General features: G+C 38.3%; 1 protein-coding gene across 2 annotated transcripts in view; it reads left to right on the forward strand.

Annotated features, from left to right (window-relative positions):
* Positions 1-13358, forward strand: part of ITGA9 (integrin subunit alpha 9) — a 210299-nt gene that overhangs the window by 124995 nt on the left and 71946 nt on the right. For both annotated transcript variants that reach the window (XM_063158715.1, XM_063158707.1), the window contains exon 18: positions 2482-2632. In XM_063158715.1, the coding sequence (XP_063014785.1) occupies positions 2482-2632 (151 nt within the window). The remainder of the gene's footprint in view (positions 1-2481; positions 2633-13358) is intronic.

Here is a 13358-nt window from a genome sequence, read left to right on the forward strand (position 1 = left end):
GAGCATCTACAAAGTGGTTTTAAATGTGGGTTTTTTCTTTGTTGAGATAAATGTCTCTGTTGAGATAATTTTTATATGATAGACTTGGAACAACAAAGTGGTAGCTTTAGAAAGGAGTGACAAAACCCACTGGTATTAATTTTTGAATTATTTTTTTGTGGGGTCAGTTTTAAGTATGATTTTATTATAAGAATTTTTAATTATTCATTAGGAAGGAGAGTATTCTCAATTGTCTTCACTTTATGTTAAATCTCAAAGTTCTGCTACTACCAATTCAGAGAACATTCTGTAGTGTACATTGCATTTAATATCAACTCTACATAAGATAAAGAGCTTGGAATGTTCCTTTGCTTACTGGAGCAATACTTCCAGATTCTACTAATGAGTATAACAGATGCTGATTAAGTTTTGAAGTGATTGCAAAAAGTGAGATTATAAAGTTCACGAGAAATAATTCACAGTATTAAATGCTTGGTATTTTTTTTTTTTTTGCTTACAAGCATGCACTTTTGATTATTAGAAAATCCCAGCAGATTGCTTAGCATCTTCATAATTTGTTTGTCAACAGTAAGTGTTGAAATTGGTGCCAAAAGGTTAAATGCTTTCAAGTATTCCCATATACATGAGCCATTAATTTGGTACATAAAGAGCAACAACTCAAATTAGTTTTGCAGTCAATCCTGTACTACATACACTTTTGCAAATCTTTATTTGCACTGATAATTGATTATGAGAATAAAAAAATATTTTGAAAGCAAAACGTCCATTTATCAATAGGATTGGTCAGTGTTTGCAGCTGATTTTAAGTGTGAGAAAGCAGACACATTTCCTGGATACTTCTATCTTCCTCATAATAGGCTGCAATTGAACTGTAAGCCATAATTTTGGACTTAATAAATGAAGATGATCCTAAATGAAATAAATAAAGGCAACAAATATGCTACAAATATTGCTTACATTACATGGTGAAGTTACACTCACAATCCATAGCCATCAGCTTAAAACTGGACTCTAGATAATATTCTTCCAAACTTCTCATTCACTAGATTTGGTATGTATCATCAGAAACCCACATTTTGAAACTTCTTGATAAGCACAGGCAAATGGAGTCCCGCAAGCTCTGCCTTTGGACGTCTGGTACAGCTTTGATGGGCAGAAGATGCTGAACAGTTTATAAGCAATGCATTTCCAGAAACTCTACTTTTATGCAAATGCCCTGGTTGCAGTAACATGAAGAAGGCTGTCAGAGGACTGTTAGCAATGGAGGGTCAGGCTGCCTTTAAACAAAGCTCTTGGCCTGCGCACCAGCCATCTTCAGAGGACTGCTGATAAGCAGAAGTGTGGTGTGTGCCAATGTGTATGTCCCTGGAACAGCTTTATAGAAATTGGGTGAATGAAAAGTGGTTCCTTCTTACTTTTGGGCTAGCTGTACTCTAGAGGAAATAATTGTGAGCATCTCCCTGCCTTGTTCCCGGGAGTTCTTTGTCCATTTCTGACTAGCTACTCTGTTTTCTCTGTGGCACTTCCTCTGTTTCTTCAGGATGTACGAATGGTTCTAGAGTCCAGTTATGACAAACACCAAATTTAGCATTTGTCTGGTTTTGCTAATTTTTAAATGAACACCTGGTATATTTCATATTATCTTTTACTATTACTTCTAAGACCTGCAGATCTGTGCATTGATACTGTATATTCTTGTGATTTATTTTTAGCCTTTATTTATTTTTAGCCTTTCTGAACAGCCTAGAAGGAATAAATACCAAATAATAAATGTGTGTGCATGAATATCTCTATTTACCTCTATGTGTGCATGTCTGTGTTTGTACATAATCTGGGATGCCATATTGCAACGGTGTGTTGATTCATGATATATAGCTGTTACCCTCGATATTCCACTTACAGAAAATGACTCTACCATGTTAGGTCCAGCATAAACATCTAAAGAAAGATTAGTCACATTCACTGGTAATTTGTTGCAATTTCCACACTTTTTTTTTTTTTCATTTACATCAGTTTCTGGGGTTTTTTGGGGCCTGGTTTCAATTTTTTTCTATCCATAGCATAACTCTAAGAAGGCTTTTCAGAGGGTTGCTGGAATAAGTCTGAATTATTGAGAGACAAACTGTAATAGCTTGTGTATTTGAATGTGGGCATAATATCTTGCAGTTGTTGCATCTTCCCTGCACAATTACTTTACATTTTTCAACTAATTTATTATCACACAAAGTAGGGCATATGAAATAGTTTTATGTGGGAATCATAGGGTTTTCCTACAGTCCCAAAATACAGTGTCAGAACCCTGAGTCAGGAGCTGTTCATTCCTAGTATGGCCCTCTGCACTATGCAGTGCAGCACATTCCTGAACTTCTGACTGCTGAGCTTTTAAACAGTGGAGCTGTGACACTTCTGTAGCAGAAGAAAGCAAGATCAGAGGGTGAAAGTTTACCAGAGTTATACCAATGTAACTATTTCTGCCTACAGTGTTGATGACAGAACTTCCTACCTGGCCCTGGGAGCAGTGAGGAACATCTCACTTAACATTTTCATCTCCAACACTGGTGATGATGCCTATGACACCAATGTTTTCTTCAATTTTTCTGGAGAGCTCTTCTTCATCAAAATGTGGCAAAAGGTAAGAAAGGCTAATCTCACTGCAAGCAAGTCTTTTAACTTTAAGCCAATTTAATTACAAATTAAGGATGGACTAGAAGATGGCCTAGTCCACACTGCTGAGACATTTGGAAGTTGGTTTCGGTTATGCTACACTTTAATTCCTTTCAGGCTCTTTAATGAGATTTTTTTTCTTTATGGATTGGGAATGTATAGATTACACCTTCTGTATTTCTGTAGAAGACACATGCCTCTTATTTGTGGTGCACTAATGAAAAAGAAAAACAGTTTGTTTGAGATATTAAGAGGTAGATGTTAAGAGGTAGATATTAGAGATATTAAGAGATATTAAGAGGAAACTGATAAGGTACCAAATAGTACTGAAATACAAAGTGTAACTTTTGTTTGAGTGCCACACTACACCCAGAGGTCCTGGTTATCTCTTGATCTGGACTTCTAGACTTTCTCTTTGTTGAAATCAAGATACAAGGCTTGTTCTTTGCTCGTATCCTGGTGTAACTTTGGGTTGTGGCCAGGGCACATCACTAGATCCAAGAGGTCAAGAGTGCTTTTAATTTCATCCACATGGAGTCGGGTGAATATTTTGAGTTTTAGTCTCTTTTCATTTAGGTAGAAATACTTGCATGAGTTCATTAGCAGGAGTTCATTTAGAAATAAAGGTGTTGTAATGAATCAAGCTTTTTGCAAACTGATGGCTGTGAAAGCTTTTTGGGTGTGAGTAATGTGACAGTAATTGTGCAAAATGGGAGTTGTATGATTGTGACATTCTCTGTTTGTTCCTGCTTTTCACCGTTGTTTGTCTCTCCTCTAGAGCTTTGCTTTGCAAGACATAAGAGCAATATTAATAACAGTAATACAACTTTTGTAAGTTCAAGATTAACTTGGTCCACTGAACCAATGAAATTTTGCCATTGTTTGTCATGTTTTATGATAGGTTTAAATTATTATAAACCTCTTAAATTTTCTCACTACATAATAAAAACCCATAATTTTTAATGCATGTTAATTCTCGTAGTGTTCAGTTTTGACTGAACAGTTGCAAGCATCAGTGAGTTGTCATTTATTATAAACTTTATTTTCAGCCATTATGTGCAATTTATTAGGAGGGAAAAGGCAGGGGATAAATTAGAAATGCCTATGCCACTGTACAACTTCTCCTTGGTGAAAGCTTTATGGGAAGACTTTCAGGGTCTGGCCCAGTTCTCATTGACGTCAGTGAGAGGGTTTCCATTCCTTTCCACTAGAAAAGAAACAGAGCTTGATGCCTGTTCTTTTAAAAGATTGTTGTCATCCTTTTTCTTTTTTGCATATTTTGCACATACCAAGTAACTGGAACACCAATTACCTTCATCATTTTCCTTGGCCAACACTGTGAGGAAAGAAGCTATGTTGTTTCCAGTGATATTTTACCTTCAGCTTAGGTTTATAGAAGACTTGAAAACATCTGTGCTGAGTGCTGCACAGAAGGAGCAGTTTCTGGAAGCTGCTAACATTCCAGTATTATCTCGCTGCTCAGTGTATTTTCTTCTAAGAGAAGCTAGTATTATTTAAAAAAAGTACTGCATACTACGTCTTCCTCAGGTCTTGCAAACAGCATCAAAGTACAGTCTGCTATTATTCCTGCTGTTCCGATGTCCAGTGTTCTTATGATTAATTTCATAGGGTTTGAGTTTTTTTAAAAATATTTATTTCATTATTTCAGTAACAATTTTGGAAAACCAAGTTAAAGGATTATGTAAGGCTATTTTCCTTTGTCTCACTCAGCTTTTGCTTTTGGTCAAAATACTATATCATTGGCCTCATAATTTTTTCAGGTGAGAAACTGGATAATGATCTCATAGCCTCAATTATAGTGTTATATTTTCCCTAAGCTCTTTGTGGGGTTTTTTTGAGTAAAATATCAGTTTCCATGTCTCACAACCTACTCCCATCCTTTGACATCTATGCAGATTTTGTTCCTTGTTGAATATTGTCCAAACAAAAATCCAGAACATTAGGCCAGAATAAAAAAAGACAGCACCTAGAGTTTTTCCTTAGTGGAGCAATTTTGGAATTAAAAGAGCTTTGTGTGGTAGGAAGCATTGAGTGTCATCTGCCTTTTAATAAATAGTGCTGAAGTGAAATGGAATGAGATATTTCATGTGGTTGCTTGCTTGTTTCTCTGCAAGGTGACTCTGAGAATGATGACCATGTAGTAGGCTTTTTTAACCTGTCATCGGAGTCTGTTCAAGATGTTGTAAGTTCCCTGTGTGTTTTTTTCTATGACTCCACTGGGGACACTTGTAGTGAATCCAGTGCAGTTTTGTTTCTTTCTGTGGATTGGTTACAATGAGACCTGACAGTCCAAAAGTTTAATGCTGCTGTTTTTCAACAAAGTTCCTGAGACGAAATGCCACATCTTGTGTTTGAAAAACAAAGGAGTGGCCTAGTTCAGGAATGATGATGGTACTGTTCCCTGAAGAGTCTGAGTATGCTAGCCCCTCTTCCCTTCCTGAAGATTGAGATTTTATGAGACTTTGTAAATAGAGACACCACCTAATAATCAGTTGTCCACTGGAATAATTTCACCAGGGAAGTGGTGGATTCCCCAGTGCTGGAAGCTTTTAAGATTCAGCTGGACAGGGAGCTGGGACATCTTGTTTAGACTGTGCTTTTCCCTAGAAAGGTTGGACCAGATGGTCTTTGAGGTCCCTTCCAACCTGATATTCCAGGCTTTGTTGTATCTCTGCAAGTTGAAAAAGCATTTGCTGATTGATACTTAGGAGACTCCACCTATTCCACTATCTGATTTTTTCCTATTATGCTGCAGCCAGTCCTCTCTATTTCATGGATGAAACCCAGCTTTTTCTTTACATTACTCCTGACAGATAGTTCTTCTCAGAAGAGGCACAGTATGTGGCATGGGCTGACTTCTCATTCCTCTGTGCTCCTACAATTCCTGTGCAACATTTCAAGACCTCAGTCTATGAAATAGGGTTTTTTTACAGGTGCATAGAGTACAGCACTGCAATAAAATTCAAAATGTGTCCACTGAGAAAAGTGTTACTTTTGAAATATGTGTTCTTTAAAAAAATAGGAAGCAAGAAAGACACTTCACCTGCGTGCTTAGACTTTTTCTTTACTGTGTTGGCAAAGAAATCTTAGTCCCCTCTTCTGTGTAGAGTAGATTTTAAAATACTTTTTTTCATCTGAAAATCCATTCTTCCTTAAATTTAATTCAGCTTTAGGAAAGCATTCTATTTCAGAGTCCGAAAAGTCCACCTAACAGAGCTGATACAACTTTCCTGTCAAAGAGTGCAGTGTTGCAGTGTGCTGAGTCTGGAAAAAGAATACAAAGCTGTTGCTACTAATTTCTGCACCATTTTACTTCTGCTGGAATTACATCCTGGCTTGTGTTGTTTTGCTGAAGATGTATGTCAACAACAGGCACTTTGCTAACCATTATTAGCTGCTGCTCAGTGCAGAGGGATATTTCCAGTACAGTTGCAGAAATAGCATTGTAAGCTTGCTGGCAGTGACAGTAAATGTGTATGGCAGAGCTGTGTCTCTATTAAATGAGCTCAGCTATGGCATGAAATTTTATAGCAATGGTATAAACCAAGCATATTTGCTATAGTAACAGTAAAAGAGTGTATAGCAATAATGTCTCCCTTTTCTGCAAGGGCTGATAGGAATCTCTCAGCTAACCCAGCATTGGTTTTGGAGAGAGTAGGTCAGGAGATTCCATTGCTGAACGTCATTCCCCGATGTAGATTGTTCCTGCATTTCAGACATCCTTCCAGTGTCCAAAACCAGCTGTGTGTAACACACCTGCTGCTTCTCACAACAGCTTTTGCCAAGCTACAGGTGAGTGAAAGTAGCAGGGCCAGACCAGGGCAGGGTTAAGAGTGAGGTTATGGTTTCTTTGGATGCAGTAGTTGCCCACGATCCCTTTGTACGCATGTATCTGAAACACTGTTGTGGAGTATGAATATTGCTGATAACCATAGTCATGCTGCTTATGGGCTCTGGGGTTTTACTTCTAATGAATAATGCGATACTCTCTATGTTACTAGGGAGGTCATGCAGTTTGGATAAGAACTCACTCTTCTTCCTCACTCCCAGAGCTCTTGCTGGCATCTCTTGACTAGGATTGCCCAGGAGGGCTGCAGATGAAGGCAGAGTTTAACTTTTTCCAAATTGGAATTCTTTTGCTCCAGATTCCCACACTGATCAAACTTAGTCCCAGAGTCTTAAGTCTGGCATGGAGAAGACAGGACACCAAAACCAAAGATACATGTTCCCTTTTGGGCTACTGGAAGAAAATTTAGGTCCTGGGTATTCATTATCTCTGTTTTTCTAGCAGTTGCTGCCCCTTTGGGTTGATGCCTTTTTCTGAGCCCTAAAATCATGGTTAGGTGATAAAATGCACCTAACTTTTTAAAGGATCCCCTCAAGTGCACAAGATACCCAAGTGTGCTGAAGATACACCGATAAACATAAAGTGAGTACAGTTTTGTAAGTTTAGCAATTTAGCCTAATTGTCAAGAATTCCCAGTTAGAGATACAAGTGGTGAAGTAATTCCCCCTTTTGGTTCACTGCTCTTTTAAAGCCTCCCTTCCTCATTGGTTGTTTATGGGAAAGTGGCGCTCAACCTTGGTTCTCAGGAGAAGCAAAAATAGGATTGGGACCTAGGAATGTGTTTTGTCTTTCCATCTAACAGAGCAGTTAAAATACTAGCTATGAATCTATTTAGTTATACAATAATAGGCTACAGAGATAGAAGTACACGTGAAGAATAAGCAAAAGCAAAAATCAGTTTTGCATCAGGATCCTCTGGCAAATGAGTTAACATGATCTGTCTCAATTCACATCTAACTTATTAGCAGAAACCTTTTAAAGCTTGCTAGCAGAAATCTTTATTTTAATAAGTAAGTGTTCTGATTTAATCCTGCTGGTTTTGCATGTAGTGGTTTGACTAGCTCCTGTAAACCACTCTGACAGAGGATCAGAGTGTTGCCAAGTAGTATGGAAGCTCTGACCCCTTGAACAAGTGCATCTGAAGGATTGCCCAAGTCATATATCACTTACATGAAGAGATTTGAACTGTTTGCCAGGAAAGCAAAAGGTTTTATTGCCAGGTCTTGGGAGTATGAGTAGTGTGACAGTAGCCATGCCATATGTTGCCTCTCTGTTTTTGCAAATCTAATGGTCAACTATTGCTCCAGAGTGGACCAAAATGTTTTGTATCCCTGGTGTAGAATTGTCCACTTTCTTAACTATGAAGAAAAAAATGTGTGCAGCTCAAGTTATTAGACTTGATTGTTTATTTTAATTTTCTTTTTCTGTTAATGCTCAATGAAACAACTTTTCTAGTTCCCTAGGGATAAGTAAAGAGCAGCGCTTTTTCAGGTCAGGGGCTGTAGGTGTTATGTAATATACCCCTACTCACAGCAGTCAGGAATTGAAGGCTAGACTGTTGATCCAAACTTTCCACTTGGGATTCTTGTATCATTCCTATCATCAGGGAATGAGCATTGTAGATTTGGTTTATTCATGTAGTTAGTAGCAATTTGAGCCTTTTAAATTTTTCTCCTATACTATGATTTATCATGTAGATCTGAGAGATTTTGATATTTGGGGCATATATAGGGTTTCCATATCTAGAGATATAAATATAGGTATATAAATAATTTTTATTGCTTTATTTTTTTCCCAAAAAATTAACTGAATTAATAGAATGAAAAATCCTCAAGTATTTTGGAATAATTCTGATTGGAAGGTGTTTAGAAGCTGTGATTTTACAGGACATTAAATCTTGTTCTGCTCAGAGTTGGAAGAACTGTGTGAATTTGATTTTTACATACATTGAGAAGTTTTATGCTGATAATGTGGGGCTGTGCTTTGAGTAACACAGTGTGAAAAGTGTTTGTCCTGGAAGTAGCTCATAATGATTTTTAATTTGACTGTTTATCTTGGACATCTTTTCCAACTTTGATGAATCCATGATCATATATATATATATATATATATATATATATATATATATATATATATATATATATATATATATATAGTGATTTTGAGGAAGATCCTGGGATGCTTTTTGTGGCTCAGATTATTAAGGGAGGTTTTATGTGATTGCCTAGTTCTGCCCTTCTCACAGGTCTGTCAGGGGAATGATTTTCTAAAAGAAGAACAGCTGTGTGGATGAATACAGTCATGTGAGATGTACTTTTTGTAAGGGTTTAGAAGGCAGTCTGTGCTATAGCAAAGACCATTTACAGTGAATCCTGACCCATCTGCTGGTGTAGATCATCATACTGAAAAGGTGTACCATGCAATCTGGCATTTCTCCATGTATGGACATCAGCAGAGGTACTGGTTTCCATTCAGTTGAGGTAGGGAAAATGAGAGTCAAAGCAGATAACTTAGGAGACTTCTTCAATGAGATGGAGAAGGGCTTTGTGAGCCACAGGCAGGAGCTGTTCACCCTGTTTCAGTCTCTGAGTGGCCCATAGCTCACCAGCCAAGCTGCTTCTCCATGTACATTTTAAGGAGCTGCACAGAGCTGGGAGGCAGCAGTACCAAGTCATGGGAGAAGGCTTTGGCAAAGAGATTTAGCTGCCTCTGTTGTGCAGATCCAGCCACCCCTATCTAGACTATTATTTTGATAAGCTGCATTACTAGGAGAAAGGTAAAAATCCTTCACAGAAGATAGAGCCCAGTATATAGTGAACTCAATATACTTATCTTGGATATGCTTATTTAAAGGTTATGCTGTCCCTATGGATCCCAAAGATCACCAGTGACTTTCCTGTCCCAGGGTCTCACTTCATTATCATGTTTTGCTCTTAAATTCAATGGACAAAGACTTGTCAGTGTTTGAGGTGAAAAATCTGTGGGGCAGGGTTCATCTCCTATGTTCTTAGGATGAGGCTTAAAATTGTCTGGACTTTGACATCCTGTGCAAAAGACCTAAATAAGAATTAATTTGCACAGCTTTCAATGGCTTTCATTACAGCAAGAAATAGGGGGTTATTTTTGTTGTTATTTGAAGCTTTAAGTTTATTGAATTTCTGGTATGAAAGGTCAGTTCTGTTCAGGCAGGAGTTTCTGTTGGTCACTTTTCTAATAGACATCCGTGATGCTGTCGGAAGATAAATGACACTGCTGGTGTAAAATCAATAGAATTGTAAAAAAAAATATATATCTATCTTTGCAGTATATATGAACATGTATATTACACAGATAATAGGTATGTATATTTATATTTATACTTATTTGCATTGTTTAGTCCTTTAGAATGTTGTAGTCATGGTCTTCTGTAGTGGCTGGAAGTAGTGTCAGTTGTTTTCTTTCACCTAGTTGTTTAGTTTTCTCCTGTGAAGCTGATAGGATAAAACCCAAACCCTCCTAAATCTTATTAAACACAAGACATGATCATGTGGCATACTTCAGGTATAGCCTCTCTGAAGTCAATGACAGTGTTGCTGTAGGAAGACTAAAAAAAACCAGCTACAGAGTCAAAAACATGAGTAAGGCTGTGAAAAGTTTTTAGCTAAAAATCAAAGTGCCGCTTACAAAATCATAAACTTTCCTGTCAGTGGGTTTTATATCTGTCTTCCTGTTAGCAGGAGCAGTCATGTTAAACCCCATCTGAAGGAGGCCCCAAATCCAGTTTTGGTTTGTGGTTTTTGGTTTTTTTGAGAGGGAGCTTCCTGTGGCATTTCATCAAAACCAGAGACATGGAGCACAGCAGGAAGGAAGAGTGAGAAGTATTTCAGCTGGCTTCGTTGCAGGCTCTGGGGGTGAGCAGGAGACCACCTCCTCACTGTGGACCCCCCACCCAGGCAAGCTGCAGGGATGCTGAGCCAGGCACATTCCTAGATGGCAGCGCTTTTGCAGCCTACCTTTGGGAGGAGGCCAGAAATCCTGCACATGACTTCTGGCCATAACAATCTGCAGACACGGTGAATTCCACTTAGCAAGAAAAAAGGAGAAGTGCATTAAAAAACTGCTCTATAAAGTAGTGTGGTACATCATAAAGCCTTACAAATGATCTGCTAAAATTTTATTTTATAGAAAGAAAAATATATTTTAAATAAGTCTTTTTCAATATCCAGTTGTGGTAGGTAATGGGTTATACTTTCACATTTCAGCATTGTCCCTAGTTTTCAAGGTATTCATGATGTTAGAAGGGTTTTTGGGGAAGATGCACACTGTGTCTGAGTTTCTGAAAGACCAAAATCCCCGAGCATATGTGTTTCAAGGAGGCATTTCCTGGGATATCAGATTTGGCTTTGGTTGCTGGGGAATTTTATGTTAAGCTAAGATTTACAAATTCCAGGAAAATGTCCAGTGCCAAACTCGTTAGCAGTGTTATTACCTTAATGTTATTCTTTACACTTGAAAATTACTACCAGTGAAGGATGGAAAGATCAGAAGGGTAGGGTAAGGCTTGATTTTATTGACTGTATTCCTCATTATGTATTTGGGTTTAGAGTATTTGAGTTTGGGAGGATTTGTTAAATTATTTGTAAGGGTTTTAATTTACTTTTTCAGACTTCGTGTAATCGATGATACTTGAATTTATTTCTTGAACTCATTGTGAGTTTAGGCATTTCATTGTAATACTAAGAGTCAATAGTTGTGTTGCAGTTGAATACACAAATATTCATTATAACTGAAGCCTTATACACAGAAGTTTGTCTTACAGTATATCTGGGCATATATTATGCATGCTTTCCCAAGTACCACTAGAAAAAAAAATTGGCTATTTTGTTTGATTTCTGCCTTTTGTTTCCTGTTTTTAATTTTTGGAACAGTATGTTCTAAAAATATGTTTTTGTTGTCGAATAAAAATGTGTATAACTATTGGATTTACATGGTAGCAGGGAGAGCTATAGGAGTGGCTTCTCAAAGAAGCTGCTGTATGTCAGTTGACTCCACAACAGACCCACTGCTGGTCAAGGCCAAGGCAGTCTGAGATGGTGGTAACACATCTGCAGTAAGATATTTAAGCAGGAAAAAAGTTACCATGCAGAAGTAATTGTGGCCAGAGAAGAGTGAGAACATATGAGAGGAGCAACTCTGCAGACACCAAAGTGTGTGGAGAAGGAGGGACAAGAAGTGCTCTAGATGCCAGAGCTGAGATTTCTGTGCAGCCCATGGTGAAGCAGCTGTGCCCCACACTGGAGCAAGTAGATGCCCAAATGGCTGTGACCCCCTAGGAAACCCATGCTTGGTCAGTCTCCTGCCAGGGATCTGCAGACCCATGGAGAAAGGAGCCCACACTGGAGCAGGACTTGTGACCCTGTGGGGGACCCACAATTGCAGCAGATGGTTTGAAGGACTGCACACAGTGGAAGGGACCCATGCAGGAGCAGTTGGTGAAGAACTGTAGCCCATGAGGACTCATGTTGGAGAACTTCATAAAGAACATTCTCCTGTAGGAGGAACCCCATCCTGTAGCAGCGGAAGGACTTCTTTCCTGAGCATGATGCCTTGAGAGGCTACCTAGAACCGAGGCTAGACAGTGTGAAAGGATTAAAGTAGGTATTTATTAAAGAAGGCCTTTGAAGGATACACCTTGGGCAGCACAAGAGCCTGGCCATGGCTACACCCAGGATGGATGACCGGTCACACATTTTCACACTTTTATAAGTTTTGGTCCATTTATATATTGGGGTTAATTTTCCAATTACAGCTTCATATTATGAATACCCATCCTCCCAGATTGCTCTCCTCAATTCACTGTTTATAGTTTCTGGGCCTGAAGCTGCAATGGTGTCCCTGGTTCTTGGACTGGAAAAGGATTGTTTTGTCAAACTAAACTGTGAAGAGAACTTGCTAACATTTTATATGAAGTTCAGAGTTATATACTAATGCAGTCCAGAATCTGGAAAATATGAAAGCTAAAACTTAAGGCATGAAACAGGACACAACAGCAGAAACAGCATGTGATGAGCTGACCATAACTCCCATTCCCCATCTCCCTGTGCTGCTTGGAGAGCAGGAGCTTGAGCCCAGCAAGGAGGGAAGAGTAGAGAGAAGGTTTTTTTAAGGTTTGTTTTACTTCTCATTATCCTTCTCCAATTTTGATTTGTAGTAAATTCAACTGACTTCCCTACTTGATAATTTCCTCAGAGTTGAGTCTGTTTTGCTGGTGATGGTTATCAATGAGTGATCTTTCCCAGTCCTTATTCAAGACATCAACCGTATGTTGTATTTTCTCTCCCTTGCCCTGTTGAGGAGGGTAGTGATGTAGTCTTTGGTGAGCACCTGGCATCCAGCCAGGATCAAACCACTAGAGTAATAATTAAAAAACAATATCTGTGTTAATAGTGCATGCAGCCACAATTTAATAGTGTGAAATATATATGTGTGATATATGTATACATGTATACATATATCTACATGTGTAGATATATGTGAGATGAAGGAAAGCTTACCCCAGAGCCCTTTCTTCTCCCAATGATTTCCTTGTCTGATTCTTCCCTGGGTTTTTGGAGAGCATGGACTCATACACACAAGAATGCACTCTTGTTATTAAGCTTACATTAATAATCCTATGAGGGACTAATGAAGATTAAAAAAATACAAGTTCATCCACAATTCCTTCAAATAAAGGTGTAATCAAATGCAATACATTTGACAGATTTCAACAGCATATATATTTTGGATATACATGTCAGGGTATGAAGAATACAGGAACAGTGTATAACTGCACATTCTTATTCTTGAG

The sequence above is a fragment of the Melospiza melodia genome, chromosome 1 (genome assembly GCF_035770615.1).
Source record: "Melospiza melodia melodia isolate bMelMel2 chromosome 1, bMelMel2.pri, whole genome shotgun sequence".
NCBI lineage: Eukaryota > Metazoa > Chordata > Aves > Passeriformes > Passerellidae > Melospiza > Melospiza melodia.